The sequence below is a fragment of the Kryptolebias marmoratus genome, linkage group LG1 (genome assembly GCF_001649575.2).
Source record: "Kryptolebias marmoratus isolate JLee-2015 linkage group LG1, ASM164957v2, whole genome shotgun sequence".
NCBI classification, from domain to species: domain Eukaryota; kingdom Metazoa; phylum Chordata; class Actinopteri; order Cyprinodontiformes; family Rivulidae; genus Kryptolebias; species Kryptolebias marmoratus.
In genome coordinates, this window is record NC_051430.1 from 17,915,146 (window position 1) to 17,943,096 (window position 27,951).

General features: G+C 38.9%; 4 protein-coding genes across 6 annotated transcripts; all 4 read right to left on the reverse strand.

The window, feature by feature from the left end:
* Window positions 1-151: 151 nt before the first annotated feature.
* morc2 (MORC family CW-type zinc finger 2) lies at window positions 152-11,262 on the reverse strand. Of its 2 annotated transcripts, none has more exons than XM_017413978.3 (28): window positions 11,162-11,262; window positions 10,694-10,759; window positions 10,397-10,554; window positions 9,361-9,414; window positions 9,214-9,248; window positions 9,053-9,121; window positions 8,873-8,963; window positions 8,665-8,773; window positions 7,872-8,031; window positions 7,639-7,750; window positions 6,688-6,813; window positions 6,524-6,603; window positions 6,366-6,448; window positions 6,121-6,206; window positions 5,791-5,931; window positions 5,553-5,707; window positions 5,189-5,317; window positions 4,986-5,091; window positions 4,747-4,879; window positions 4,582-4,665; window positions 3,903-4,154; window positions 3,572-3,814; window positions 2,269-2,326; window positions 2,042-2,180; window positions 1,793-1,960; window positions 1,607-1,700; window positions 1,223-1,411; window positions 152-1,071 (listed from the first exon to the last, which is right to left on the reverse strand). In XM_017413978.3, the coding sequence occupies exons 3-28, from the start codon at window positions 10,462-10,464 to the stop codon at window positions 1,003-1,005; spliced, it is 3,033 nt and encodes a 1,010-aa protein (XP_017269467.1). In that variant the 5' UTR covers window positions 10,465-10,554; window positions 10,694-10,759; window positions 11,162-11,262; the 3' UTR covers window positions 152-1,002. The 2 variants fall into 2 exon arrangements, with proteins under 2 accessions (XP_017269467.1, XP_037831747.1); XM_037975819.1 differs by adding an exon at window positions 2,623-2,742 and having other exon boundaries at window positions 10,694-11,227.
* A 334-nt stretch (window positions 11,263-11,596) lies between these two features.
* zgc:158398 (uncharacterized protein LOC568894 homolog) lies at window positions 11,597-16,081 on the reverse strand. Its single transcript, XM_017413586.3, has 7 exons — window positions 15,938-16,081; window positions 14,954-15,140; window positions 14,161-14,431; window positions 13,986-14,079; window positions 13,674-13,815; window positions 13,453-13,593; window positions 11,597-13,304 (listed from the first exon to the last, which is right to left on the reverse strand). The coding sequence occupies exons 2-7, from the start codon at window positions 15,104-15,106 to the stop codon at window positions 13,284-13,286; spliced, it is 822 nt and encodes a 273-aa protein (XP_017269075.1). The 5' UTR covers window positions 15,107-15,140; window positions 15,938-16,081; the 3' UTR covers window positions 11,597-13,283.
* Window positions 16,082-16,201: 120 nt separating this feature from the next.
* On the reverse strand, window positions 16,202-20,655 carry plbd2 (phospholipase B domain containing 2). Its single transcript, XM_017413585.3, has 12 exons — window positions 20,416-20,655; window positions 19,886-19,979; window positions 19,645-19,803; window positions 19,463-19,563; window positions 19,165-19,379; window positions 18,784-18,878; window positions 18,512-18,672; window positions 17,676-17,771; window positions 17,479-17,550; window positions 17,219-17,371; window positions 16,976-17,138; window positions 16,202-16,855 (listed from the first exon to the last, which is right to left on the reverse strand). The coding sequence occupies exons 1-12, from the start codon at window positions 20,625-20,627 to the stop codon at window positions 16,685-16,687; spliced, it is 1,692 nt and encodes a 563-aa protein (XP_017269074.1). The 5' UTR covers window positions 20,628-20,655; the 3' UTR covers window positions 16,202-16,684.
* Window positions 20,656-20,789: 134 nt separating this feature from the next.
* On the reverse strand, window positions 20,790-27,891 carry rbm19 (RNA binding motif protein 19). Of its 2 annotated transcripts, XM_017413643.3 has the most exons (24): window positions 27,740-27,891; window positions 27,467-27,649; window positions 27,267-27,383; window positions 27,107-27,148; window positions 26,676-26,895; window positions 26,245-26,489; window positions 26,113-26,178; window positions 25,941-26,019; window positions 25,758-25,829; window positions 25,002-25,211; window positions 24,770-24,900; window positions 24,512-24,639; window positions 24,326-24,422; window positions 24,132-24,242; window positions 23,852-24,052; window positions 23,696-23,765; window positions 23,463-23,599; window positions 23,302-23,362; window positions 22,038-22,117; window positions 21,884-21,939; window positions 21,652-21,768; window positions 21,462-21,567; window positions 21,202-21,322; window positions 20,790-21,103 (listed from the first exon to the last, which is right to left on the reverse strand). In XM_017413643.3, exons 1-24 carry the CDS (start codon window positions 27,773-27,775, stop codon window positions 21,021-21,023), a joined length of 2,769 nt encoding a protein of 922 aa, XP_017269132.1. In that variant the 5' UTR covers window positions 27,776-27,891; the 3' UTR covers window positions 20,790-21,020. The 2 variants fall into 2 exon arrangements, with proteins under 2 accessions (XP_017269132.1, XP_017269131.1); XM_017413642.3 differs by having other exon boundaries at window positions 23,463-23,765.
* Between the last annotated feature and the right edge of the window lie 60 nt (window positions 27,892-27,951).

A 27,951-nucleotide genomic window follows, 5' to 3' on the forward strand; every position in this document is an offset into this window, starting at 1 on the left:
TTCAAATAAAAGAATAATGCTCTGCAGGCATAAACAAATGTAATTCAATTTAATTTTATCATGAAAAAAAGGTTGGATTTCTAACTTTTATACATGGCTATAGATTCCCCACAATTCGTATATGACAATGTACCAGATAGAAATATAAAAGTCAAGTGTTGCTGAACTGGTTTATTGTTTTAGGTAAAGATTTGTCAGAAATACAGAACAATTTGCTCCGATTAGAACAAGAGCGTAAGCATGCACCGTTGAATAAAACATTATGCCATGTTAAAATTTTCTTTCAAAAGAAACAACAAAGAAAAGGTACTAAATGATAATGAACATACAGATTTACAAGAAGCAAGTTGGTTTTCCTCTCCCAAAAATAAACAACAGAACAAAACGGTCGTCTTGAAAGCAGAAGGGATCTGAAGGAACATTGATACTGATAAAACCTGGCGAGTCCCTTGTGCTTGCACTGTGGCACCTCACACCTAAAGTTACAGATTAACTTGGTTTACAAACCAAAAATGGACAGATACGGAGCAACACTGATGTTCTTTTAGTGTACAAAAATAAAAGTTACTGTTAAGATAAACAGCCCAAACCAGTTAAGTCCAAATATTAGGGGACTTGCAGTGTTGCAAAGTAAGAGTGTGTGATACTCACCTGATAGAGGACCAAATGAGAAATGTAGCTTATTACAATAGTTGAATATATAAAAAAAAAGTAAGCACACATTAACCTACATAAAATTACAAACTTAAATCGGGATTACGTTTTAAACAGATAAACATACAGTCTATGGGCATGTATATAAAAAAGACTAAAAGGAAAAACCACAAGGCTAATCAACAAAGAAGAAACAAATCAAACTTTTGATATAATACGGGGAGAGACCGAGAAATGTAAGCATCCCCAAATATTCACAGCCCAGTGCACATAAACATGGGACCTTGTGGAGTTATCAGCAAGTGAAACTTCAACTTTTTAATGTCCATCTCCTCTTCCATGTCTTCTTCAATCACCTTTGGTAAGGAGGTCTTCTATGTAGGCATCGAGTTCATCATCCGTGTTGATGTCAATGTCCTTTAATTGTCAAGAAAAAAAACTATGTGTATTACGTTGTATATACAAGAGTGTTAATCGATCATAAACTGGTTCCAACATATTTATTCACTTTCTGAAGAGTCATCGATAATGTGAAAAAATAACCGCAGTGCATATTTAGAAGCCTCACCTCTTGTACTTTCTGCAGAAGCGCCACAATGTTTGTTCGTAGTTTCTGTAGTTTTTCATCCGCCTCCTTCAGCTTGAGCTCGGTGCTGTTGTTCTTTTCCTCCACAGCTTTGGCCTTGGCGTCAGCTCTGCTCTGGTACGAGTTACACAATGACTGGAGACCTGACTCATACTGCTGAAAATACTCTTTCTAAATAGAGGAGAAAAGAAATATATTTAAATAAAACCAACAATGAAATCAAACAAACCAACTCTGGATAAGTCAACTATCATCTATAATCTCTTTTCCAATAGGTCGTCTTTTATTCTCAATTTATTAGAATAATGTAAGTATTAGTTTTTATCTCATTAATTTAGATTCAATCCATTAAATCATGTGTCTCACCAAAGGAAAGGCTACCAGCTCTTCTGCTGTCATGCTGTTAACATCATCCTTTGGAATCCGAAAAGCAGGAGGGTAGAAGTAGCGCAGCATCGTCCTGAACGCAGCAGCAATACAAGACTTTAGAAAAGAAGGACTCCAACTAAAAATGACCTGTAGCAATAAAAAAAAACTCAGTCTGTAGCCCACCTCATCATGGCGACCAGGCTGTCGGTCACCTCTCGACTGGTTCCAGGCTGAGTCGTGTCCGGCTCCATGGGAGCTGGGCCTTTCTCAACTTCCTGCTGGGTATCAGGCGTCTGAGAGATGGGGGATGGTGGCCGCATCAACCGTACTTCATCGCTCCCCTTAAACACCCTTAACGGCGACACAACCACCATGTTTATACATCATATAAAGGAAACATGATCAGAATGTATCTAAACAGACACCTCTTACCATCGGTCTTTGGGGGTAGCTCTGGGTACGTAATCGAACTTCACTTTCCAACGAACACTCTGTTTATTCATCTCCACAGCAATGACTTTACCAGTGAACCACTCTTTATTGACACGTACTTCAACCAGCAGACCCTTATCTGTAAAAATATAAATAAAACAAACAATAAGAAAAATAAATCCTTTCCCATGTGACACATTGAAGACACAACAGTCTGCTCTCTTTACCTTTCTGAGCATTTTTTATGTCGCTTTCTGGTTCCTTCTCTGGAGCTTTCTCAGATGCCTGAAAACATAAAAGTGGTTACAACCACAGGCGCAGGAGTATTTCACTGAAAAGACCAAGTCCTGAAAGAAATAAAGGTTCCTAAATTGACCTTAATCATTGAGTAAGACTGGCATGCTCACTAAAAAAAATACCAAGTGTTAAGAGAATGAGTGCTTCACTAACAAAGGAGAGAATGTTAATCTGACAAACACTCATGCAGCTCGAGAGCTAAGTTGTTCTTGATTGTTAGAAGTTGTGAGTAGATGCAGCCCGGGTTTATTCAGAAGTAGCTGAGACGGACTCCGTGAAGCTACCTTTTCTTTAGCCTCTTGCTGTTGAGCAGAAATAGATTTAACAACAGAGGCTGGTGTGGTTCGTGGCTGCCGCGCAGAAGGGGAAAATGTTTTCTTCTCAGGCTGAGTGTGTGTTTTAACCTGTAAGGTCAATAGCAGAGTGGGGGGGGGGCTGACTGGAAGTTCATTTAGATGTTGAATTCACCAACGGTGCTGCAACTTAATTAAATCGGGCTTGCAGCAGTATAGGACAAACTCTCCAGCTACTAATCTGTTCAAGGAAAATAAAAGTTTACAATCAGAAAACGGGACGCTCAGATCAGGGTCCAGTTCGATGCGGTTCTCAAATGTTTTGCTATATTTACAGGTTAAGCTTCACATATAGAGGGTGTGTGCTACTCTTTCTTCAGATGTTTTGTCTCCCTCAGTTATTTGTTTCAGAAGGAAAAAAACAAGGAAACAGCTTAAAAAAAAGGTATTTGTATTTTTATGTCAACATATTCTCCATGCAATAAGTTTTTATTTTATTGATTTTCTTTTTAAGCAAGCAAACAAATGCAAAAAGGTAACAGGAGCACTGGGATGTTACTGTGCAGCCTCAGTTTAGTTGCTATAACATGATTAAAAGCAAGAAATGGGATAGCAAAGGGTGTTCTTAGTTACAGATAATTCATCTATATCATCACTTTATAATTTCTATATATGTCTGCACATATCTGGTAACTAGCTTTTGTCTTTTAGAATAAAAAGTCCTCTGAACATGTTGTAAGTGTCAGCACTCGAACAACTAAAATGGCCTATGGAAAGCTGTTTTTGTTCCTGCTTTAATGCATTAAATTCACATTCTTAAGGTGATGCTGACTTCATGATAATGGATCACGCTATTCAAGAAAAATTATTTCGTACACTTATAAAACAGAACAGCAGTGATTCTTTGAAAAGCTAAGAGTGAACTACTCTGTGTGTTTACCTCATCCAACTTGCCCCGTTTGGGTGGGGGGGCCTTCTCTACCACTTTACCACGGTTATTGGCTGCTGTGGCCATCTTGGATTTCTTTGTTTGTGGTTCTTCTTGATTCTCCTCCTCGCTGTCTTCCTCCTCCTCTTCCTCTTCTTCATCTTCCTCCTCTTCTTCTTCGCTGTCTTCCTGCTCAATTATTCTCTTACGCTGTCCAGCAGGTGACGGTTTAACAGATGCTGCTTTAGTGGAGGCCTGTATGAAGACAACGTTGATTATTTCATGGCCCTTCTAATTTTAACTTATTAAATAAACCCATCACTCAAAAGATGTTTTGACTTACTCGTGAGCTGCGGCTGAGTGGGGGTGTTTTTGCAGAAGCTTTGGGTGATGGCTTTGGTGCGGGTGGAGGAGGCTTTGCAGCAGCTCTAGATCTGGACGGTTCAACTTTAGGTGGTGGAGCTGGGGGCGCAGATGCTCGGCTGGAGCGCTGAGAAGGTGTACGAGTCGGAGGAACACTTGGGGCATTTTTCAGGTGGGCTGGGAGGGGTGGGGAGCGTGGACGTGATGCGGTCCTTTCAGAAGACCGAGTTGTCTGAATAAGTAACATGACAGAAGTTATAGATATGAACATTTTAGTTACAAAACACCTTGAAAATGAACATGTTCGTCTTTCCTGTCAAAAACACTGAATCACTGATGTTAACCTGGACATACTGTAATGTTATAATGTCACCAAACTGAACTTGTGTCAGAGTAATGGGCTCAGCAGAGCAAGAAGACCGACTCTTCAATCAATACAAGCTCTTTGGGGATAAAAAAAGCAACGCTAAATAAAACCCTATTATGAAACTGCTCACAAGACACAGTGAACGACTTAATCAAAGCTAAAGATGATCTAATAAAACACCAGTGTGTGTGACTTACTTTCTGACCGGGCAGTGTATTTGTAGTAATAGTATCAACATATATTGATATAACTGGAAAAAAAAAGTAGACATCACAAGAATAGCAGCCTGTACCTGAGAAGAAGTCTCAGTGGGTTTAGCGCTGACCTCGAGAGGTAACTTTTTGATATCCGCTGCAGATTTAATTGTGCTGGTTTTCTGAAAAAAAAAAAGAAGTCGTATTTATTGCTGTGATGTCCACAAGAGAGCAAAAAGAGACAGCAGAAATAAATAAACTACCTCCAAGGCTTCTAGTTTCTCTTGCTGCTGTTTGATTTTCTCAGCCAACTCTTTCCTTTTGTCTTCAGCTGTCGGTTTGTCCTTTTTCAAAACACCACAAGGTAGATTCTGCTTCTGTTCAGCAGCGTCACACCTGCAAACACAAAACACGACATCAGAAATGTGGAAACAGGAAACACAGTGACAAGACCGTCACAAAGAAAACAGTAACCGTTAGTCTCCTGACAGTGTGTTTGTACCTGTCCTGGCTGCTGTCGGGGTTCATCAGACACACCCAGCTGTCTGGGTAGCGTTTATCCACTGCATCCAACTGAAAAGGCAGCGTCCTCCACTTCAAACATTTATCTAAAAAAGAAATGGAAAAGCTCAGGCCAGGTTTGCTGTAGTGTTAATGTGTTTGTGACAGCGAGAATGTGAACGACTCCATGAACGTGTCACTGACCACACTGAATAGTAAGCGGTATCTCCATTGCACGGCGTCTCTTGTATCTCAGCTCCGATGAGGGAGGCGCAGACCAGCTAGCAGATAAATATCCAAACTCATCCCAGAACTTTACAATGCCTTTTTGAGCTGCATAAAAACACAGAAACATTTTAAAATCTGACACAAAGATGTAGTTTCTCCTAAAGAAACAGCACTTTCCAATTTGCAATTACTGCAGCTGTCATTAAACTTTTTTTCTTTTTATTTAACTTTTGCCTCATGTTTGCCTTCTTGAGGCCTAACTTGATAATGTCACTTGTATAAATAGGTAGAAATTAACATTTTAACTGTGGGAATCCAATAAAAACCAACACCTACTCACCAATGTTAGTATCCTTCCAGTACTGAGCTAAATATTCCCCCATAGCTTTCAGTAAGTGTCGGTACTCTTTAGCATCTGCAAAGTCTTGTTTGTTGTGAGTCGGCTCCAGAACCAAATATGGGACATCTACAACTCCAACCACGCCCCCACATGCCCTTAAAGACACAAGAAGACTTTCCAGATGATGTTTATAATTAAAAGTGAAAGATTACTTTTCCTCTTGGTGCCTTATACTTACATGCCTCCCTCAAGCTGAGGCCCCGTCTTCTCGTACATCTTGATGAGGCGAGAGCAGTTGTACACAAACATCCCATCCAAGTCCCTCTGTTCAATATTCAGTCCAAATATAAAATTTAAGTCCTTGGGTTCCTTCAATGCTCTAAAAAAAGCAAAAATATGGAGGAAGGCCAAAATAAGAAGATTTAAAAAGAAAGAAAGAAAGAAAGGCTTCAAATAGCTAATCTGACTTGCAAACATTTTTTAATTATATAAATATATATACATATTCTGCACACAGATGCTTTATAGTAACAATTATATTATAAAAATATATTTTTCTTCAACATACTTTTGTTTGGCTTCCAGATTTCTTTTTCTTATGTCAGCCTCCCTTCGCAGCATCATGGCTGAATCCTGAACTTTTCTCAGAATAGCCTAAAATAATAAAAAAAGGAGAAGATATCATTTATACATCAAGATTTAATTTATCTAGTGATAACAAACATTTGCTGCAGGGACAGGCACCAGCCCGCACATAAGTTGTCAAATGTAAATGATTTTGTTTTTACAAAAAAAAAAGGAGTCTTTCCTTACCCTCGATTCTTTTGACAAGTCGTCTCCTAATCTGGCCTCCATCGCTACACGTTTGCTCTCTGCTTCTCTGGCCTTCTCCTCAGCTGAAATTCAGAACAGAATCAAGTCCAGTTAACTGAGAAATAAATAAAAAAACTTTAGTTTCTTCAAGTACTTACCGATTTTTGCAAGATGATCTGCCTTTTTCACCTCCTGCTCAGCACGTGTTTTGAAACGAGTTGATGTGTATTTATACATCCTTTAAAAACAAATATAGCAGGGAAAATCTCATATTTCAAATAAAAGACAAGTCAACCATGATATATGGTCGTTATTAAATTACCTTGGTTTATAAAGACAGCAGGACAGCCTCTTAGTCCTAACTTTATGTCCCTGGATAAAAATCCTCATGCGCGGGTCAATGTACAGCACAGCAGTGTAGGCCCTGAACGACCTCTTTTCTGGCTTCCTGCGTACGTCACAAACAGCATTTAGAACATTTTAGAGAAATGCAATCAGCTATAAATGAAAATTATGTACCGATAAAAAGAATGCATATTTGGCTGATTGCTTGCCAAAGTTGAAAACAATTCTCACAGAATTTTTAGCACTTGGTATATGTGTTGCAGATGACTCTAAGCTACTATCACACCAAATTTTAACTCTGTGTCTCTAAAATCTTGAATTAGAGCAATGTTTGTGTGTTCCAAGGTCAGTTAGCTGTGGCAGCCATCTTGAGTAAGTTTACTTCAAAAGGTAATCAGTTACAGATGCACATCCAGTCATTACTTTGACTGTTTTATTAAAATCATCTCAGGAATTGATGAAATATTTTGAAAACAGAGAAACAAATGAACACACACAGGCAATCACACGACCACCCATAATTATAACTTGTGTTACCACATGCAATCATGGTCATTTTTCTACTCACACAGACTACCGTATTTTCCACACTACAGGGCACACTGGAGGCGCAACTTTTGTCATATATAAGGCACACCGGACTATAAGGCACATTAAGCGAAACAAAACAGCCCTGTCCTTTGGAGATTACTGCACCGACGTAAGCGTCAAGTATAAACTCCTCAGGTCCGTGCGCCATGCACGCAGCCCTGTGTGACTATAACTGAGCCTTAATGCTGCAAGCGGTGCAGCTTTGTAGTTTATTAAAGTCGTACTAAAACATTACGACTTCTTACATATATATATATATAAGGTCTTTTTTTCAAGAAAACTGAAGGCTTTTAAATGCACCTTATAGTCCGGGAAATACGGTAACAGTTAAACTTACACTCCTTCCACAGGTGTCCCAGCCATCAGTATGTCCTGGTGATCAGACTCTACGTCCAGCTCTGGTTCTCCATTGTCCATCAACTTTAGGTTATAGATGACCACAAGAGTGCCTTCAGTAAATAAAAGCAAAAAATGTATTTCAGCAAACACTAACTTCAAAGAACTTATCAAATTCTTGAGCATCACAAAAACAGTCACTTCCTATTTAGACGAACTTGTCATGCTGCTTACCACTGTCACTTTCTATTTTGCTGAACTGCTCCATCAGCTGCTGCTCATTTTTAAAAGGCGAGTATTTGAAGATGAGTTCGGTCTCTATCGCATACTTCTCGGGATCAGAAGTCAGGGGCTCCTTGGTTTTCAGGTCCCAGGAGGGGAGAGGCACTATGACCTGGGAGAGGATCAAAAACCTTACACACAAAACGCTTAAAAAGAAACAAACCAACCATCCCCATTTCTGAAGAGAAACCAATATCTACTCAAATGATATATAGGATAGGGCTGCCAAAAAAAGAAGCTGCTTACTACTGAAGAGTAGCATCTTAGTATATACTCATCTGTGACTGTATGATTTACAAACTGTTGTGGTGAAGCAGACACTACTTTTTTTTTACCTAATTTTTATCAGCTCTCTATACTGAAACTCCCTTTTAGCAACCATTTCTGGAAACCAAACGTTACAACTATGTGTTTCTAAATAATGGTTTTTATAAATACAAGGTAGTGGAAACATTTTATGTGCAGGTAAATGTGTTGCATGAGCAAAATGAAGAGTTAATGCAAATTTTCTTTTTCTAACCCCAGGTAAAATGTAGAACCTGTAGTGCAAACTGTAATAAATGTGTAATTCATTCAAATGTACATAGATATGTACAGAATTTTATTTTTGTAATATACAAAATATAATAAACAAGATAAAACATAAAAACAGGCAAACATCTAAATAGCAGTATTCTAACTTGTGCCACAGTTTAATAATATAAATCAACGCGCTCATATAATGTATACAAAAGTCAAATCTGACCTCATCAAGTCCTTCTTCTTCGTGGAAAGTTCTTGACAGGAAAAGGCAAGTTAGTGTGTTTTCTTTTTTTGTGAACAAGATGAAGTCTTTCCCAATTCGCATTGAGCCTCTGTAAAAACAAACAAAAACAAAATGTTTAAATATATTATTAGAGATAACTTAAATCTACTGTAAAATTATCACCACAAGAACTGCGTGAAGGACTCACGATTTCAATCCATTTCCATACTGGCCAATCTGGGTGGACTCGGGGGATCGTTTGTTTGACTTTCCAAACTGAATCACATGAGTTGCCTCAACTAGTAAAATAAAGATGTTTCATGAACAAATTAAATACTATATATGACCAGAAAACATCATTAGTGCCAAAATTTTAAATCGTACTTACTTGGGTCCATGCCGATACCATCGTCCAGAAAGCAAAGCATAAAACCACCACGCAACTCTGGTCTCTTTTCTGGAAGAATAACACAGAAATAAAAGAAATGTTAAGAGCGATATCTGCGCATACTTAAAGTAGTGAAAGTGGTGAGTTACTCTTAAGTGTACCTGTATAGATGTCTATTCGTGTGGCGTCAGCATCTCTGTAAAGGAAGAGTCAAACTTTGTATTTAAAAAAATTGTTACAATCCAATTTACGCAGGCTTTATTATTTGTCAGGAAATGTAAATTCTGTTGTAAATCATTATGTGACACCTTGAATTGTCCACAAGCTCAGCCAAGGCCCCAAACAAGAACTCGTGAGTTGTCCTGCAAAGAGACAACTTATTCTGTAAGTGCAAGGATAATAAACAGGGCAGACTTATTTAACGTAACTTAACGGGACTCCACTCTTGTTATACATCCGGTAAACTTCATTTCTTGAAACATGTAACAAAATCTGTCAATTTAACTACAGCTACGTTTCCCACAAATACTGTAGACTGTTTCATTCACGTATTATAATAGTGAAACAAATTAGCAACCCATCTAGAGTTCTGTCCTTTTTATGACCAAAATAGGAAAAAGTTTACAGCTATAAAGACACGCCCCCGATAAAAATAAATTGCCTCTTCCCCTCTTAATGCACGACAAACATGCACACACAAAATCTGAATACATAAGTGACAAGTAACACAAGGAACATTTGTTGACAGGAGTTAAATTGAGATATATTTTGTGACTATGAGGATGTGTGTATGAGTTTGGGGTGGGGAAGTTGAGATTTTAAGACTCAATATGTGCAACAAAATGGTCCTCATAAAAACAAGATTAGGTGACATCATGTGACAAGCTGTAAAGCAAAAATAAAGCAGGTAGTCTAACTGGTCATTCTAGACACTGTAATCAGTACACAATCTTGATAACGATAAAATTAACTAATGTAGATCTCACATAGCAATAATTATTGTCAGCAGTTCTTCACAATGTCTCAAGTGCACTGTGTGTCAGAAAAAGAAAGGGGATTGTGTGGAGTGAACCTCTTTTGTATACATGCATTAAAACATCAGTGCTGTGAAGCCATCAGAAAACAAGGTTTTATTTCTCCTATTTAGTGCTCTGTTAATTGTAAGCCAAGCCATGTGGGTCAGTAAAGTTTAGGCTTGAACCGATGTGATGGCTGATAAAACATCTAAAACCATATTCTTGTGTAGCTGGTGATCCGTACCACACTTATATTAACCACTCTGGGCTGTGACGTGGTGTAGTAAACAGGTCATAACTTGACACAAACAACAAAGTTGGTACTTACGAATTTGTGTGCAGGTATTCAAAGGTAAGCTGAGCCCTGCTCAGGTTGCTGTAGCTGGAGTAAGCCATGGGCCCTCACAGTAAAGGTTCACTTCCTTCCTGGTCTTCTGTTTCGTCTTCTTCCTGACCAACAGTGAGTTCTACTCAAGAGCTTTCATCCTGTAAAAGGAAGTCAAAAGAACTGTCACCAGTCTTGTGTGTTTGGCAGCATAGCGCCATATTTTATTAGCTGACAGCCAAGACATAACCTGGCATTAGCTGATATGGATGTCTAACATACATCACAAGAGGTACTTACGCTTTCATTTAAAAAAAGCCTCCCAGCAGGTGAAGATACGTCCAATGGATGCACCACGTGGGAGGCCTGTAGCACAACAAAATAATATGACTCCAACAAGGAGCGCCTTTCCGCGCAGTGCTGTCTGTTAGCACTTCACCTGTGTACCTTTCCCCCCGAAAGTCAGTTCCCACTTTGCCCGGATTTCTAAAAAAAGTAATGCTACATCATCTTTTACGCATGAACACACGATGCAGACGTTAAACACATCATACAGCGATCGTAACTGATGTTCAACGTTAGGCTAATGTCAGTAGCTAATGGACGTTAGCATCTGATACAGAATGTTTATGAGGCAACAACGTAAGCTTTAAGCTAACGTTAGCCAAACCAATAAATTCTGACAAAGTTCACAGGCCGTCGTCACGCGACAACGACTTTATAATATAGTAATCATCCAAAAGAAGGATAAAGAGTTTGCAACATTACGTTGTCTTGTTTTTGGCTTAAAACAGTCTCACAGGCCGCGTAAAAATCCAGTCTGTTCGACGGTGAGTTTCCTCCGGAGCGCACTGCTTTGCACAAATCCCGCCTCTATTTTTCCACAATGAGCCAATAGGAGGGCACCATGACACGACTCTTTGCGATCATTGGACGAGGCGTCTTTCTACGTCAGCACGGTTGCATTCCGCTGCGCTAGAGCTCTCAGTGCACCTGAGAGCAGAAATGATAAAACAAAACCTACAACAGATCAGTCCGAAAGACACTAATAATTATTTTGTTCTTTAGTTCTCCCTCTATGTTTTTGTTTCTGTTTTCAAAACTCTTCAAAATATGGCAAAAATTAAACAAGATAAAATGAATGAAACGGAAAAAATACAAGACTGCTTTGTCATTAGTTTGCATAAACTTTGTCAATACATCGGTTTTTAACGTTGGTTTTATTGAAATGTTACCTTTTAAAAATTAGAAATTACAAATGACGTGTATCAAAACAGCTCCGAATGAGCCTTAAACACATTTTCCACAATTCTCAGCAAGAATTATTCCTTTCAAAGTATCTGCAACACTTTTTTTTTTTAATCAACACTCATGTTAGTGCAGAGCAGGAGGACATGAATACTGAAAGTAGAAGATATTACATCTGGTTTCAGTGAGTTAAGCATCTGGTAAACTAAACCTGCCAAGTACATCACAGCACATTTGGGTAAAACAAACTTTTGGAGCAAACAGCGACTTTGAGGTAATGTTCCCACTTGTTTCTTCTAAATTTACATTGTGAAAATTACAACTCGCCTTCAAGTATCTTTTAAGGAACATTTTGTATCAGAACCTTCAAGTTACTATGTCATAGTTTAGGACAGAAAAAAGAAGAATTAAAAAGCCTGTAGAATATTCTTTAAACTCCTTTTAAAGCAAAAATGAGGCTTAATGCCAAAAATAAATACAAATCCATATTGGCAAAAAAGAAACATTTACTAAAGGTCACAGACAATATTGACCCTGTACGTTTTGATAAACATTCACAAAATGTCCTCAGATTGTTCCCTTGACTGCTGTGTATCCTTTATTATTCATCCAGCCGGGTTGTGTGATGCCCATCTCCAGCAGTCACCGTGTGAGAGGTGGGGGGGCACCCCGGACAGGTCTGTCACACACAGAGACAAACAACCATTCACACTCTCACACACACCTCAGGAGAATTATTTTAGAGTTACCAATTCACCTATCATGCTTGTTTTTGGTCTGTGGGAGGAAACCAGAGTAAACCCAAGCGTGCACGGAGAGAACGTGCAAACACCACCCAGAAAAACCAGGAAGCAATCTGCAAGCTTCTTGCTGTGAGGCGACATGATTTTGTTGTGAAGTATGAATCAAGCTTGAAAACTTCTGAAGCTATAAATACTCAGGTCTTCAAACCCATGCTGACATAACCACAGTCGTGCATGAACACATTTAACTAAGGGTGTTTATCAGTAGCGTTTAAATTTTCAGTGAACTTTGAACTTCACACGGCTGTTTTTAACTGATAAATCTGAACTGAGAACAGCTCACATGACATAATCAATCAGTATTTGAAAGGGCTTTATTAAGAATAAATGAGATTATCTCATTAAAAATGAAAGAAATATAAGCAAACTTATTGTAGAATTTAGTTCAGCCCTGTGATGGATGTGTGACCTGTCCATGGTGTACCCCGTCTCGGACAATAAACACTGGAGATAGGTACCAGCTCTACCGCAACCCAGAAAGAAAAAATCGTATAAAGAAAATGGATGGATGGAAATTAGTTCAGAACTTTCAGATGATTAACTATGAACTAAACTTTTAACTGGTTCTTATAAAATGTTCTAGTTCTCATGAACTTGCACAACACGGGACATGACCCCGATACCGGGATGCATTTAAAAAAAGTTTAGGGAGTTCCTCCAAAGCCTTGGAAGGCATCATATTGGTGTTTTCACAAAGTGAGCAGCAGTAACCAGTACTGCCTACAGCATAAACCGGTGCGTTGTTAAACTTGCTGGACACAGCTTTTAAAAAAGTGGCACATATCGCTTTCTTTCAGCCACCAGTTGATCTCTTCTCGGTATAGGATGATGAAAAGTGATCAGCTGTCAGTCAGGGCCCCCTGTAAATACAGTAAAGCATTAAAATGTAGATGAAACAATTCACACATTATCATAGTGTTTCATGTTAAAATAAACTGGGATGAATGCATTACCAAAAAACAACTACAAAAAAAACATTTTGTTGTTACAGTAACATTAGAAACTTACATTTTGGATGCCAAGTCCACTGTGGTATTTGTAGCGCGTGTTTGAATTTGTGAGACTTGCAGCTAAGCACAGCAATAAACAAACAGTGAGAAGCAACACACTGATCTCCATCAGATGTCGCACTGCCACACGTTTCTCTTTCTAAAGGACAAAAAGCACAAAATTACTGAAATGCTTTTTTTGTTTTAAGCATCTGAATCATGGCTGTGACATTCCCATACCAGCGTTAACATGACTGTAAGTGAAGGGTCTTTTTTGAAGTTCAGCCGGTAGCAGGTCTGTGATGTTGCTTCCAGCTGTCCGCTTACCTCCACAGGGATGGTCGAAATATTTTTCCCTGATGCAGAGCACTTCGGAGGAAGCCTTTATTTAAACATACATGTTCACAAAAAATCTATAAATATTATTTAAAAAAAGCAAAAGATAATCATAAAACCCTTGAATTGACAGATATCTGTTTAAGGTTACTGAGCTGTTTATTAGTTTTTATCATTAAGGAGTAAAAATTACAAACTTTAAATAAATAAACTTACGGGGTTGTAGGCAGAATGTTTGTTGGAGCACTTATGGTGAGACAGTTACTGCCGTCAGAAACGATCTGAAGTGTGAAATTAACCATTTCTTTGTCTAGAAATTAAAACAAATACAGTGAGAATATATTTAGAACAACTTCATGTCATTTTAAAACAGTTAACTTAGAAAACCAACCTCCAAGATGAAGCTGGCTGGCTTCTATGTTAGCGAGTAAACCAATGTTTTTCAGCGAGCCACTCTGTGAAGATGTGGTCACAGACAGAGGAACGCTGAGATGCAGAACAGTGACAGAAGCAGGACTTATTGTTGAGTTAGCCGAAGTTGTTTTAGCTTTTTCCTGCTCCGTTAGCTGTTGAGGAAGTGAGGAGACTTGCTCAATTGATTGCGGATTTATTTTTTCACACAGGTGGAACTGTGTTAAGGAAGAGAGCACAACGTTCCAGTCCTGCAAGAAGAAAAAGAGAATGGGAATGTCAGTGTCAATAATTGTTAAAAAGATTAAGTTTCAGTTCAAGTCCACACATTAAAAAAGTAAAAAATGAAAAGCATAGTTACAGGCAAACATCATGTTGAAAAATGAAAGAGTTGAAGCCGTTTTGGTCACAGCATTAAAATGTTATGTACAGTTTCATGCAATGCTGCAAAATGTCATGCTCAGAAAACATGCTGTTAATATCTGGGACTCAGAAATTACCAGATCACATTTTAGCTCAATATCTGTAAAACTACAGCCATTTTAGTGATGGCTAATGTTGATTAGCTGTGGCGGCCATCATCACTTGGAGCAATTATATAAACAAAAAACACATTACGTATTATATAAATGTATTTTCCTAACACCCGTTTTATGAGAGCTAATTGACGGTGCATACAGTAAGTGCATCAGTGTAGACATTCATGTTATCATAATTATTCTTTCACCATTCCAAACCTCACAAATGTGTCTAAGATACAAACAGGTCCTTACCTTTTCTATGTCAGGATTAGGCAGGCTGTGAGTGTAACTGTAAGAGCCGAAGTAAATGAATGAGATGGAAAGAGTCAGGAGACACAGGAAAAATGTTGCCCCTGGAGGATTATGGGATACGTATTCTCTGAGGTTGGAGAGCAAGAAACTCATTATTAGACTCCACGTACAGCTGGGATGTAGTAACCTGCAAACAGAAACGTATACAGCCACTTTACATTAGACAAATATATCATATCTTTATTTGGAAATCTGACTCAATAGGTTACGCAGGCAAGTTCCTATATGTCAGTAAATGCATCATCAAGGCATTAATGTTATGTGATAACAAAAACAAACGGTAAACATAATTTACAATCAGAAGAAACAGTTAAAGTTAGCCCCTAAAACAAATATGGTAGTTTAGTACAATATAGTATCATAATGTTCCAGCTAAAGACTGTGACAAATGTATTAAAAGCCTTTGTTACTTCAGAAGTTGTCTTTTTATTATGACCAGGGTTTTAACCTGGACCAGTTCGAAGCACAACTTCCAACAGAATAGGGACAAAAAGAGGAACCAAAAACAAGGTTTAGGGTTTAGAAGATAAAAAAGTCTGACTGTCACACGTGTTGTTGTCATTTTATTTCTAGCCTGTGCTTGATTTGTTGTCTTTACTATTTGAACTGACAGGCTTTGTACTTTGGTATCTCTTACATGTCATTTTATTGCGCCAAAGGTAGTCTAATAACGACATATGTGTCTGCAAGATCTCATAACCTGTTAGCTTCAGCTAAACAGCTAAATGAAAGAACACTTTAAGTGGGCTTTGTGGTACGGTGCTCTTGTTGTATTACAGTATGTGACAGATACTTCACGAAGAAACCCACGTCAACTGTTTGTGTTCAGCTCAGAGACAGACGTGTAACTTGTAGGACAGCTAACAACACCTTACTGTCAGGACGAAGCTGCTAACGATGTAGCAAGGTGAGACAAATACATACCTTAAAGCAATACTTTCCGAAATATGACGCCGGCTTTCCTGTAATACTGTTGAAAAGTAGAAAGTAGACTGTAAGTCCTCATTGAACTGTCAAACTCAGCAGCGACGAGGTAACGCAAACAAAAGCACGATACTATTACCACTTTACGGCAGTGTGTTGCCATGACGACGACATAAGTCACGTGACAGACTTGCCATTTCAATATATTCTGTTGGTTACAACGCGCGCATATAAATCTGTTTATTTAAAAAATATTCAAAGAAATAAAATTTCAATCTCATTTATTTAAAAATTACTCAAAATCAAAACATTGCAACATCAACGTTAGTATTTGATTTTTAAAATAGTACATATTTATTGAGTAAGCCTGCAAATTAAAAGGTTGTTGATTCACAAACCAGCCAAATTTAAATATATGTTGCTTGTGTAGCTTAAAAATTTAAGTCCCAAACCAGAAAAAAAAGAATTTAATTTGAAAAAGTTTAAACATAAATCAAAAATAAATTCATAATGGATGCTCACAGCAAAAAGTTTTACTTCTTACTTGGTTGCCTCCGACTCAAAACTCTCATTTCTACTGTGTCTGATCAAGCAAATAGTGTAACATTGCAATTCTGCAATAATTTTCAAGATTTAATTATTAAGACAATCAATAAACAGTGTTTAAAGTTTCCCTTTGTTAAAACCTCAGCAGGTGCAGCTGGTGTATTTTATAGCTGCAAAACCTTGTGCAGTCCAGCTTTGTGTTTAAGACGACCAGGTGACGTTTATAGGCTTGAAATTCCAAATATCAGGGTGACCCATGTGCACCAAGTCTTTGTAAGGGGAAGTGCTCCACTGGAAGACCGGCACCTGGTCCCAGGTTGGTCCACTCACTGCCACCATGCTATACTCTTTGTACATTTCATAGGAGGTCATCTGCACACAAACACACATACAGAATGCATCGAATGCAAAACAAAAAAAGTCAGCCACACATTTTTTGTAAAGGTGATGCAGAGGAATATGTGCATAAATTCTGAAACAGAAAATAGGAACCTTCATGTCTATTCCCCCGTGTGATCTCTGCGTTAAGGACCCGAATGGATACGTTCCGTTGGCTGGGTTCAGATCTGAACGGGCTGAGATTGTGTTCTCTCCATTCTCAGGTGGATTACATTCCTCACACCTTGATAATGGATCCTCCTTAAAGTTATTATACCTGAGGGGTAACAGTACATCATGTTATTATGGCAAAACTATAATTAAAATTAGTGAAAATTTGTGTAGTTTATAGTTTACCTCATGAGGCGGACCATTGAGTCTAGATCTGTAACAAGTGTCTGGTTTCTTCTGAAAATCTGAGCGCGAGGATTCTGATCCAGGGTAAACCACGAGCCATACTTTTTGACCAGCTCATTGTAGCCACTCATATTAAATATTTCCTCGTAGTACCTGCATATGAGCATGTATGAAAAGAAGATTACTGCATAAAGACCACTTCAGAACATGGTAATCTAAGGTGCGGATTTACATATCGCTTATTGTTCCTGGAATCTTACGGTATGTTGTAGCTGGCCCAGTATCTTTTCTTCAACAGTTCCTGAGTCTTATCATCGAAGAGAACAAGTCCCCTGCAGCAGTGCAAGACAGCAAGTGTTTATTTGAAATAGATCAGAAGTGAGGCGGTGACACAATCTGTGAAGAAACCTCTAAATAATTTGTCTGTACAGGTTTAAGTTTGAATGCAAAAACTTACGGAATCTGCTCCAACACAACAAAAAGACCCTCTTTAAGCTCAGCCTTTCCTGGAGTGAACTGGTTATAATCCACAATCATCCACTGGTTGTTGTATCTACAAAAGACCCAAACACACAAAAACACACACACACACACCCAGATTGAAATGCATATATATAACCTCTGACCTACCAGATCTCAACGGTTTATTTACTGTAGGCTCATGTGATTGATGTGCCACTGATTCAGTATTTCAGTTAAAAACATGATGAGCCTGCAGACCAAACTGTGCTCACAAGCCTCATGTGACTCGAAAATACAGACGATTTCTGTTTTAACTTTTATCAGTCCGCATGACACAATACTGCTGACATTTACAGATATTTCAATATATAGATGTGTTTTCTTAAATATTTTGTTGTTCACAAGGAAAGCATTATACAACAATGTTGCTGTATCGATATGGAAACAGGAGAAACCTAAAACATTGCAGGGTGTGTTTTATGTTGTTTCTGTTAAACTGTCTCTCCACTACAGTAGTTGGGAATTTGTACTGCAGTAAGAAAAAAAAAACAAGATTTCTGTTGGACTGGCATGACTTTGATAGAGTTTCAATGGAGCTTTTTTACATTTTTAAGCGAGTCAGGATTTTATTTTAATAGTGAACAAGAAAAAGTATGTCTTTTAAAAAAAAGGAATTACAGTGTGCACAGATGGGGCCTAAAGTCAAGTCACCCATTAGAAACATCAAAAACAAAAGCAGCAAAGCCTGAACCTTGGTTGAAATAATTAAAATGGGAAAAATTGGAAATAACGCCATTTTAAAAAGCAGCAAATTTCATTTTTCAAACTCACGTCCCGCTGTTGAACTTTGCAAATATCTGTGCCCACTCTTTGGCAGTAGAAGCCAGTCGATTAGCAACGATGTTCCGCAGCCACTCCATAACAGAGTCTGTCGGCTGGACAAACTTCCAGAGGTCAGCGTTGCTGTTGCCAATGGTGGTTTCCAATGTAACCTGCAGACACATAATGAATTCTGGTATATTACTGATACTCCTCATTCACATTATTAGGTTTTTGTTTTGCATAACACAAGGCTTCATTATCTCAGCACAAAAAAATCTCACCAGGCCACTACTAAGGATGTAGAAGTCATCTCCAGAAAATATTGATCCAGGGTAAGATGAGAAGGCCTGAGTTCCTCCAGGAAGTGGACGGTTGTCTGAAAAAAAGGTTTCACATTTTCTTTCAAATTGTAGATCCAAAAGGAGTTTTATAATCCAACAGCAATATAAATCTTTTTTTTATTTAAATCAGTAGATGTACCCAATGAGGTGTCTGCCCCGTAAATATACATTTTAAAAATGTCAAGTAGTCTAGAAGGGCCAGCATCTCTAAACCTGATTAACACACAATATCCTGTTTTCTTCTCATTAAAACAAAAGCATTTTGTTCCAAAGACTTGGAGCAAATATGGCCACCAGTGCAATGTATGTCTTCTGAACTACCTGATGGAGAAGTTTTAAAAGCAAAGTTGTATTTCTTCATAATGCGCAGCATGGACTGGTAGTTATCCCAGGTGTCTTGTGACACCAGCAGATCCTTATTTTCTGGCAGCAGCCTAATGAGCGCAGAGCAGGAGCCAGAGCCAAGGGGCTGAGCTTTGACGGATTTATTCAGAGCTCTTTCCAAGTCTTCAAGGTCCCCACCCATTTGGAAAAGTCTGGTTGGAAAGAACAGCAGTGGAGCATGTGAGAAGATGCCAAAACATTTAGTTTTTCATCTAAAATAAAGCTAAGCGCTTACAGGAAGCCAAATGGATTGAGGGAGAAGGTTCCTGTTGGAAAAGCCAGCTGTTCATTGTAGCTGTCCTCGAGACCTTTCAGCTGCAGCAGCACCAGGCGCACCTGAAAAGCAAAAACAAAAACTATAACACTTGAACTCTACACATATATTTCTGAATACGATGTCTACAGTAGCTGAAATACCTGGTACCAGTAGGGTGAAGTTGGCTCCGACTGTGTCAGAGTCTGAATCCACTCCAGGTTGGTTGTGAGGAAAGCCTTTAGGCGCTCGCAGTAACCAGGCTCAGACTTGAAGGGCCCGCAGTAATTTACCAGAGTGTTCATCCAGTGCTTATAGATGAGCTGAAACGACAACATGCCACATCCTTAGATTAAATAACACAAATAAGAAAGCAGTCTTAACCTTTGACTAAAAATGGCTTACAGGAGATGTGACTGCAGCCTCGACTGCACCAGCAGCATACGCTTGAATGCTGTCATTATATTTGCTGCTGGTGATGATCTCCAGGAAGGACCAGCTGATAAAACAAAAATTAATAAAAAAGAGCATTTATTGACTTCAACATTTCTTTGATGACTTCAAACAAAGCCAGATTTATTTGATTTTTTTTTAAGTTTTATTGAAAAAGGCCAAAGATTTTCCTTAGCAATGGCTGTTTTTTTTATATTTTCAGACCAGTTCTTGTACTTCTTGTATTCTTTTATTTCTGTGTATTTTCATTAGCAGTTAATAAATGCATACAGGGTATATGGGCTACAATACTAACTTTGCACAGAAGCTAAAAGGTAATGTGTGTTTTTTATTGTTACACAGAGAAACAGAACTGAAAAACTCCAACTTAGTTACTTTTCTGTTTTTCGCTCCACTTGTTGTTAGTCGAGTTGTTCAAAGAACTTTACGAGGCCTTTTTGGCCTTCATGCTAAAAACAAAAGTGGAGTTCACTCCATCTCACCCTGTTGTTTTGATGTCGTCTGTGAAGTTCGCCCAGGCTACAAAGTCCTCCTGAAAGCCTTCGACGACGGACAGCTGTCCACTCCGTTTGTCCAGGACGGCTGTCCGGATTTCCGCCGCGAAGCACGAACACAACCCGAATAAACTCACACAGACACTTAAAATCGTTATAAAACGGCTCGGACTAAACGAATAGTCCCGCCTGGACGCCATGATTCAAACCACAGCGCTGTCACGTGACCCCGCGGGTGATTTTCGTCACCTGACAGAACCCGGAAATATAGCGTTCTCTTCAAAATAAAAGTCCACTTTCCAGCGAGTGAGTAACAATAAAACAAAACTTAGGACACATAAAAGAAAACGAAAAGATTAAAATTATGTTTTACTTTTTTATTAAAGACTCAGACGCAATATTTCTCTTTGAGAATTAATTCAGTACAAAACAAAGCAACAAAAGAAGTTAAAACAAAATTTCCGTTCCATCTGCCGACAAAATTATCCCGAATGGCTTCTTCTTCTTATATTAGTTTGGTACTAGAACAACAGAGAAGCACTGACTAGGATTGTATTTTGGATTTTTTCAAAGCAGGGGAGCAAGAAAAGACTTCAGTCTTCAGCTGCCTCATCTGTTTCCATCGTCTCTAGAATTCCTCCCAAAATGTCTGCTTTCCGTTGCTTTTTGGCAGCCACTAACATAGAAGGCAAAAGAGGAAAATGATCAGTAACAAATTAGCTTTTATTTAATGAATTATTCTCCATTGTTTGTTAATAAATCAGGAAGATTCACCGTGGAAGTGCTCGGCTGTTTTCCGTCTCAGTGTCTCCACCGTTTCCTCAGCGTCAGCCCACTCCAGCACAAGACGCCTCCCATACAGATGGGTGCTGTGGCAGAGAGCTGCAAAGGCTTTCTACAGGAACACAAGAAGAAAGTCTTTTATAATTACTGCATGTCACGGCTGTTTATTATAGGTTATGTGTCAGACACTTTGAATTCTCTAACTGCACATCTAGACTTTTATTTCTTGAAAAATAAACCCACACACGAACCTTAGCATCCTGTTTGGTGAGAAAATCAACAAAGGCGAAGCCTCTATGGTTCCCTGAACCAGCTGCTTTCTTTGGAAGACGAACAGTCTTCAACTCCCCAAATGTGCTGAAAAGACGAGAAAGAAATTAAAACATTTAATTCCTCAAAGCTGTCTCCAAACGCCACTGAGCACATCATATAAATAAATACCAAAAAAGCTCTCGAATTTCCTTGACAGTGGCCTGGAAGGGAATGTTGCGCACGAGAATCTTGGAGCCCGTTTGCTTTTTCTCGGCTTGCTTCTTTTTGTGTGTTACCTCCGTGGTTCTGCACAGAGGGAGAGAGAGAGAGGGACATGTGAAAAATATTCTGATCCACCATTTCAGCTGGTCCTAATATTTGACCTTTTCTGCCCGTTTTACCCGGTGAAGCCACAACTCACCCCGTGGCTTTGTCAGAAATCTTCACCTCTAACTGGTGATCATCCACAGTGCAGTGCTGGAGGAGGGTGGGAGGACAGAGAGTTAAAGTCAACATCAGTTAAAGCTCCCATTTTAAAGAAAACAAGAGTTTCACTGAGGACGTGGTGCTGATACCTGCAGCTGCCTCAGGGCTTTCTGTGCAGCCTCTGCTGTCTGATACTGGACAAAACCATAACCCATCGACAACAATTTACCTGGAAATTTAAACAACAAGGCAGGAAAGTTAAAACAATGGAAACACTTAACAAATGTACAGAAAATGACATAAACTGGACAAAATTCACACATTGGGTGTTTATAATCTATAATATAGCATATAATAGCAGCTGGTGACAAGAACTTATAATACTACACCCAAATTTTAAATTTATTTATTAAATACCTTTAAAGTTATATCTATATGTCAAGAAAAATGCTAATAAATGAGTGATTTTTACAATTTTTCCTCTATCAAAGTTTATAATATTGTTATACGTATATATTTATCGTATATATTTATAGCAGTTAGTTCCTGACCTTTTCCTTCTCTCACTACAAAACAGCTGCGCTCAAAGAATAATCTCCAAAACATTTCTGACACCTCTCCCCAGAACAATCAGACAATTCTGTCAATAAAAACTGATCAAATTATAAACTTTCCCACTTCTGTCTTTTGAACGAGATGTAAAAAGTGATATTAATGACAGCCTGTTCTGAGTTTTAGTATTTATTGTTAATAAAAAGTGCTCACAGCTGTTTGTCTATTTGTACAGTAGTACTAAATGGAAGATTTACATGAAATTATGTTTTACTGGTTTTAGTGAAACAGCATGTACTTTGACAGTAAAGAAACATTTTTTATGTATTCTCCTGAAAACACTTTTTGTCACTGAATCAGCTTAAAAGCAAAAATATTTTGCATTCTTGGGAAAAACATCTTTGTACGTTGTGTTGTTTGAGTCAGGACACTGCATTCACATGTTGTCTCAGACAGCTTTTTACTTTTTTTAAAGAATTGTACATGCACACTCTCAAGAATTTCCATGTATTTCAGAATATATAAATGCAGATGTTTACATAACAACAGTTAAAGTACTTCAGTGTGTAACAGGAGAGTCTGATGTACCTCATTATAAAGTGGACTTTTGGGAATCTAGTAAATTAGTAAAAAGTTTTCAACATATTTTGACATGTTTAATATTTCACAGACTTCATGTGATTGTTAGCATCCTCATTAGGAGGGTAGGAACGTCACAATGTGAATATTTTTGGTTGCTGAATGAAAACTCAGTTTGCAACAAATTACACACCTTGACATCTATTTTTTAACCTTAAACCTAAAGCTTCTATAAATCAATAATCAGTCTCTTTGAATGACTGTAGTTTTGATGTGAATTACCTGATTTATTCTTTTTCTTTGAGATGCTGCAGGACTTGACTTTGCCACATTTAGAGAACACCTGCAGAAAAGAAGAAAACTTGATAAATATTTTTTATTTTTTAGCATTCATCTGTGGTAAATGTGACTAAATGTAACAACTGAGGCGAGAGTTGACCTACCTCTTGTAGTTTCTCTTCTGTTGTGCTGAAATTGAGATTCTTTATGAAAAGTGTAGAACCTGGAACAGTTTCCTCCTCTTCCTCCTCCTCCTCTTCATCTTCCTTCTTGTTTTCTTCTTTGACTTCCTCCTCTTTGGCTAATGTGCAATCGGACAGACCCATATGCATTCTTATTAGTAATACTGTCTCTAAAACACACAAAAAAAGAGTGCTGTGTCTGTTGTTAGCTTCACCTGGCTCTGGTTTGGCTGCTACAAACACCCCAACAGGCGCCCACTCCAAATACAGTGGGACGTGATGAAACTAGGTTTTGAGAAAACAAGAGGACAGAGAATTAGTAAATAGTCTTCAGTGTCACCGATCGGACATGGCTATGCAGCTACACACACCTTGCTGTAAGCCAGCCTTGTAAAAGCTCGTTTGGCTTCAGTTGGCTCCAAAAACTCGATGATGGCGGTGAGCCCCGAAGGCGGCAGCAGCACTCGGCCTAAAGAGCCGTGAGGCGAGAAGAGTTCTTCGAGCTCCGACGCCGTCACTCCAGCTGGGAGGTTTTTCACCAGGATCACAGTCGTACTCCTCGCTGCTGCTGCCTGTAGAAAAATAACAAAGTCTTAATTCATATATCAAGATAACTTATACAAAAGTAAACAGAGTTGGTCTCAAAACTACCTGACTAAAGGAATCCAAACAGACGCTGTTGTCCAGCAGGAACTGTCGCGTCTCCTGGACAATCTGAGTTTCTCCCAGAGCCATCCTGACTGCAACACTTCCCTTCGACTCCTGTGGAGGAAAAGTAAGGACACAGTGAGTGTTAAAGTAACTCACACGGTGCTGCAGCAGCTCCACGTGTAAAAATCACTCACGTGGTCCAGGACTTGGCTTTTGGTTGTGTTGTATTTCTCAGCGATGGCATCTGCCACCGCGCTCGTCCCCAAAAACAAAGTGTTCCAGTTGTGTGAGCTTGACAGAAGGAGAAAATGAAGACCTCATTTAGAAACAACAACAGCACACAAATTAAAAAAAAAGAGCTACAGTCTCATTATGTATACCTGGAACTTATAGCTTTATTTTTAGCATCTTTTTGTCGTTTGTATGATGAGGAACCAGGACCACCAGCATCTGTGGATTCAGACTTTTCCTTCTTCACGGTGGAGGGAAGAACGTGAAGCATTCTACCCTGAAATCACACACACACAAAGAAATCATCATCATTAATCTTATCAGCCTGAGCAGTAATAAAACTGCACCGGAGAACTTTAATTTGACAAAGAGGTGCAGAGACGTATCAAACAGACAGAAAGAAATACCTGAAATATGTGACCATCCAACTCAGCAAGAGCTGTCACTGCATTCTCTGGTATCATGTAGGCAACAAAAGCAAACCCTTTAGGTTTCTTTGTTAGACCGTCAATAGGAAACAGCACCTCAGATAAAGGACCTGTGAAGTTTGGAGATAAGATGAGAATAAATTCACTTTATTTTTTAGCTATAAAAAGTTGAGTAAATTATGTGCTCATAATTTATGCTTTTCTCCCTCACCATGTTTAGTAAAAAGCTCTTTGAACTCTTCCTCGGTGCAGGTGTAAGGAAGGTTTCTGACGAAGAGTCGACCGGACTCTGAAACGTCCTCCTCTTCCTCGTCCTCCTTCAGCTTCCTGATGAAGTTTCTGTCGATTTCCTTCTCCTTCTTGTCCCTCTTGCTCTTTCCCCCAGAAGAATCGATGCAGAAAACCTCAATGTAACGTCCCCCTGAAAGACAAACAGCGGCGCTTTTAAACCAAGACAACAACGAGACACAACAAAGGAGGGTGAAGAAAAGAGCTCGTTGGTTGTAAGATTATGTAATTTTTTTAAAAACAGTTGTTGCATCTGATAACCCTTTTAAAAACAGCAGTCACTGTAGACTAAACACAAAGATTTCTGTGTAAAAAATCTTATTCTTGTATAAAACTATCTGACTGATATTTCTCCTCCCGTTCCTCAGACAGGTGATTATTATGTTGAAACTGTCCCATGAGAAGCAACAGGTCAATTCCACTTTACATAAATATTTGGAGGAGACCAAATATAATATAATTCTTTGATTTAATTGAATAATTTTAAAGGATATTTTACCAACATTTATCCAAACAGCACATTCTTGTATGATTGCTGACCAGACCTTTTTGAAATTGCTGCTTCAACCAAGAAGGAAAGCTGGAGGACACATTTTAGAACCTGTGTTGCCATTTCTTACATTAGCAATTAAAACATGCATAAAATATTCACATTTTTCATTAAGTCATTGTTTCTCACCAATATAGTCTTTATTCTTCTTTAAAGCTTTTTCCACCTCTTCTTTAGAGCGCAGGTCCACGTAAACATAACCTAAAACATACAAGCAGACTGTGCTAACACGTGGCTCTGTATGTCATTTACACAGATTATATAGGTGACTTCTGCACAATCACACAGATTAAAATGCTTTTGAAAACACACCTGTTCTGTTTCCACTTTCATTCTTTCCTATCCTGATTGCTGCAGGCTTCAGGGGCGTCATGAACTCTCGAATCTGTTGCTAATAATGTTTCACATAAAAACATGTTGAAATTTACTGAATATTTTTTTAAAAACCCTGAATATCCTGACAGATAAAACGAGACAAACTCACTTCTTTAACACTGAACGGGACTCCTCTGAGCTTCACTGTGAACTCCGTCGTGGGCTCTGTCTGAAACTAAATAAAATAAAAATGAGACGTGCCACTAAAATGTTTAACCTGCGGATTTGCCTCGACAGTCACCTCCTGCTTGGTGCTCTTTTTGCTCGGTTTCTTCTCCGCAGAGGAAAGTTTTGCCAAATAGACATTTTCACCGCTCTCATAGGCACTGTCTGCAAGCTGGACCGGAGCATCCTCCCCCTCCTCCTCCTCTTCATCACCTTCATTGAGTTCATCACTCTCCTCTATGGTGTCCTCTGTTCGTACCACCTTTGAGCGCAGGTAGTCCATATCTGACAAACCAGACTTCACAGCTTCTTGAGATGCAGCTTAAAAACAAAAACAATAACAATATGCTTATATTTAATTCAAACATCATATTTTCCTAAGTTTGAAATATGTATATGTAGAATTTGTACAGTGCAGTATAACTTTTAGTTTAGACAAATTCAGAACACTTTTCCAAAACTGGAGCTAATTTTTAATCAACAAACACCAAAAGAGTCGTGTCCAACCTTTATCATCTTCAGCATCTTCATCACACTCCTCTTCCTCGCTCTCTGACTCGTCTGAGTCAAAGTTAAGATAATCGTCAGACGCCGGCTTCTTCTTGCTTTTAGCCTGTCTGCCCTCAGGGCCATCCGTCTCCGGAGCCGTGTCGTTGGCCCAGGTTGGAGCTTGGCTGCGGTTCTGATGCACCGACATAAACTCTTTGAACCCGTCTTCCTCCTCCAGCTGACAGGAAACGAGAACATAAACAGACACCCCGATAAAACACAGCATACACCTTTAAACTGGGAATATTTACAAAAAAAGTAGTGAATAGGTGTTTTAGCTCAATTAATAAACATTCAAAATTTAAACTTGAATCAGCACTCCGTTCTACATTAAAACATTTCATTATTCTCATTGAGCAGGAGGTGAACTTAGTTGTTAGTTTACTCACTTTTCCCAGAGCACTGTTGGCTTCATTTTTCTGTTTCTTCTTCTGGATTTCAAAACAAATTTACACATTATTTAGTCGTGTTTTTACTACAGTATGACCATGAAGGGTTTGACTGATATGTGTGTTCAAAGATCAGGCTGATAATTCCTCCTGCTGTCACCTTTTTGTTGTCAGTAGTTGTTGGAGGAGCAGAGGGTTTGTCCTGCTCGGACCTCTGAGTGTGTTTACTCCAGGATTTCCCTTTAGTGGGGTCTCCAAATGCTTTACACATCTCCACCTGCACGGGGAAACCCCAACACCATGAGCTTACGGGTGGAGAAAACTAAAAAAAACAGAGTCAGAGAGGCTGGGAGCTCGTACCGTCACTCTGGATGTGTCCACGAAGCTCCTGTTGAAATGTTTCAGCGCTCTGCTCGCCTCTTCCTCCGACTTGAACCCAACAAAACCAAACTTTCGGAACTTGCCGTCCTTGGTGAACTTCAGAGAGCAGTCCGTCACGGTGCCAAAAGCAGCGAACATCGACTTGAACCTCTCCTCCTTCATCTAGACACAAACATTTCAATTTTTCAGGCACAACGAAGAACCACGCTGATGTTAGTGTTTTTATCGACACCGGAGCGGGTTCTTACTCACCCCATTGGGAAGGTTTTTAACGATGAGTCTTGACATAGTTGTGGCAGCTGGAAATCCACTAACACGCTTTAAATATGGGTATTAAAATAATGTCAACAAAACCAGCGTGGACAGATCAACTAAGTCGCCATATTGAAGTTAGGAGTGAAGATTTTTTCTTCTTCTTTGTCTGTAAGGTCACACGCAGGTTAGCACGCTCGCCCCCTTCTGGT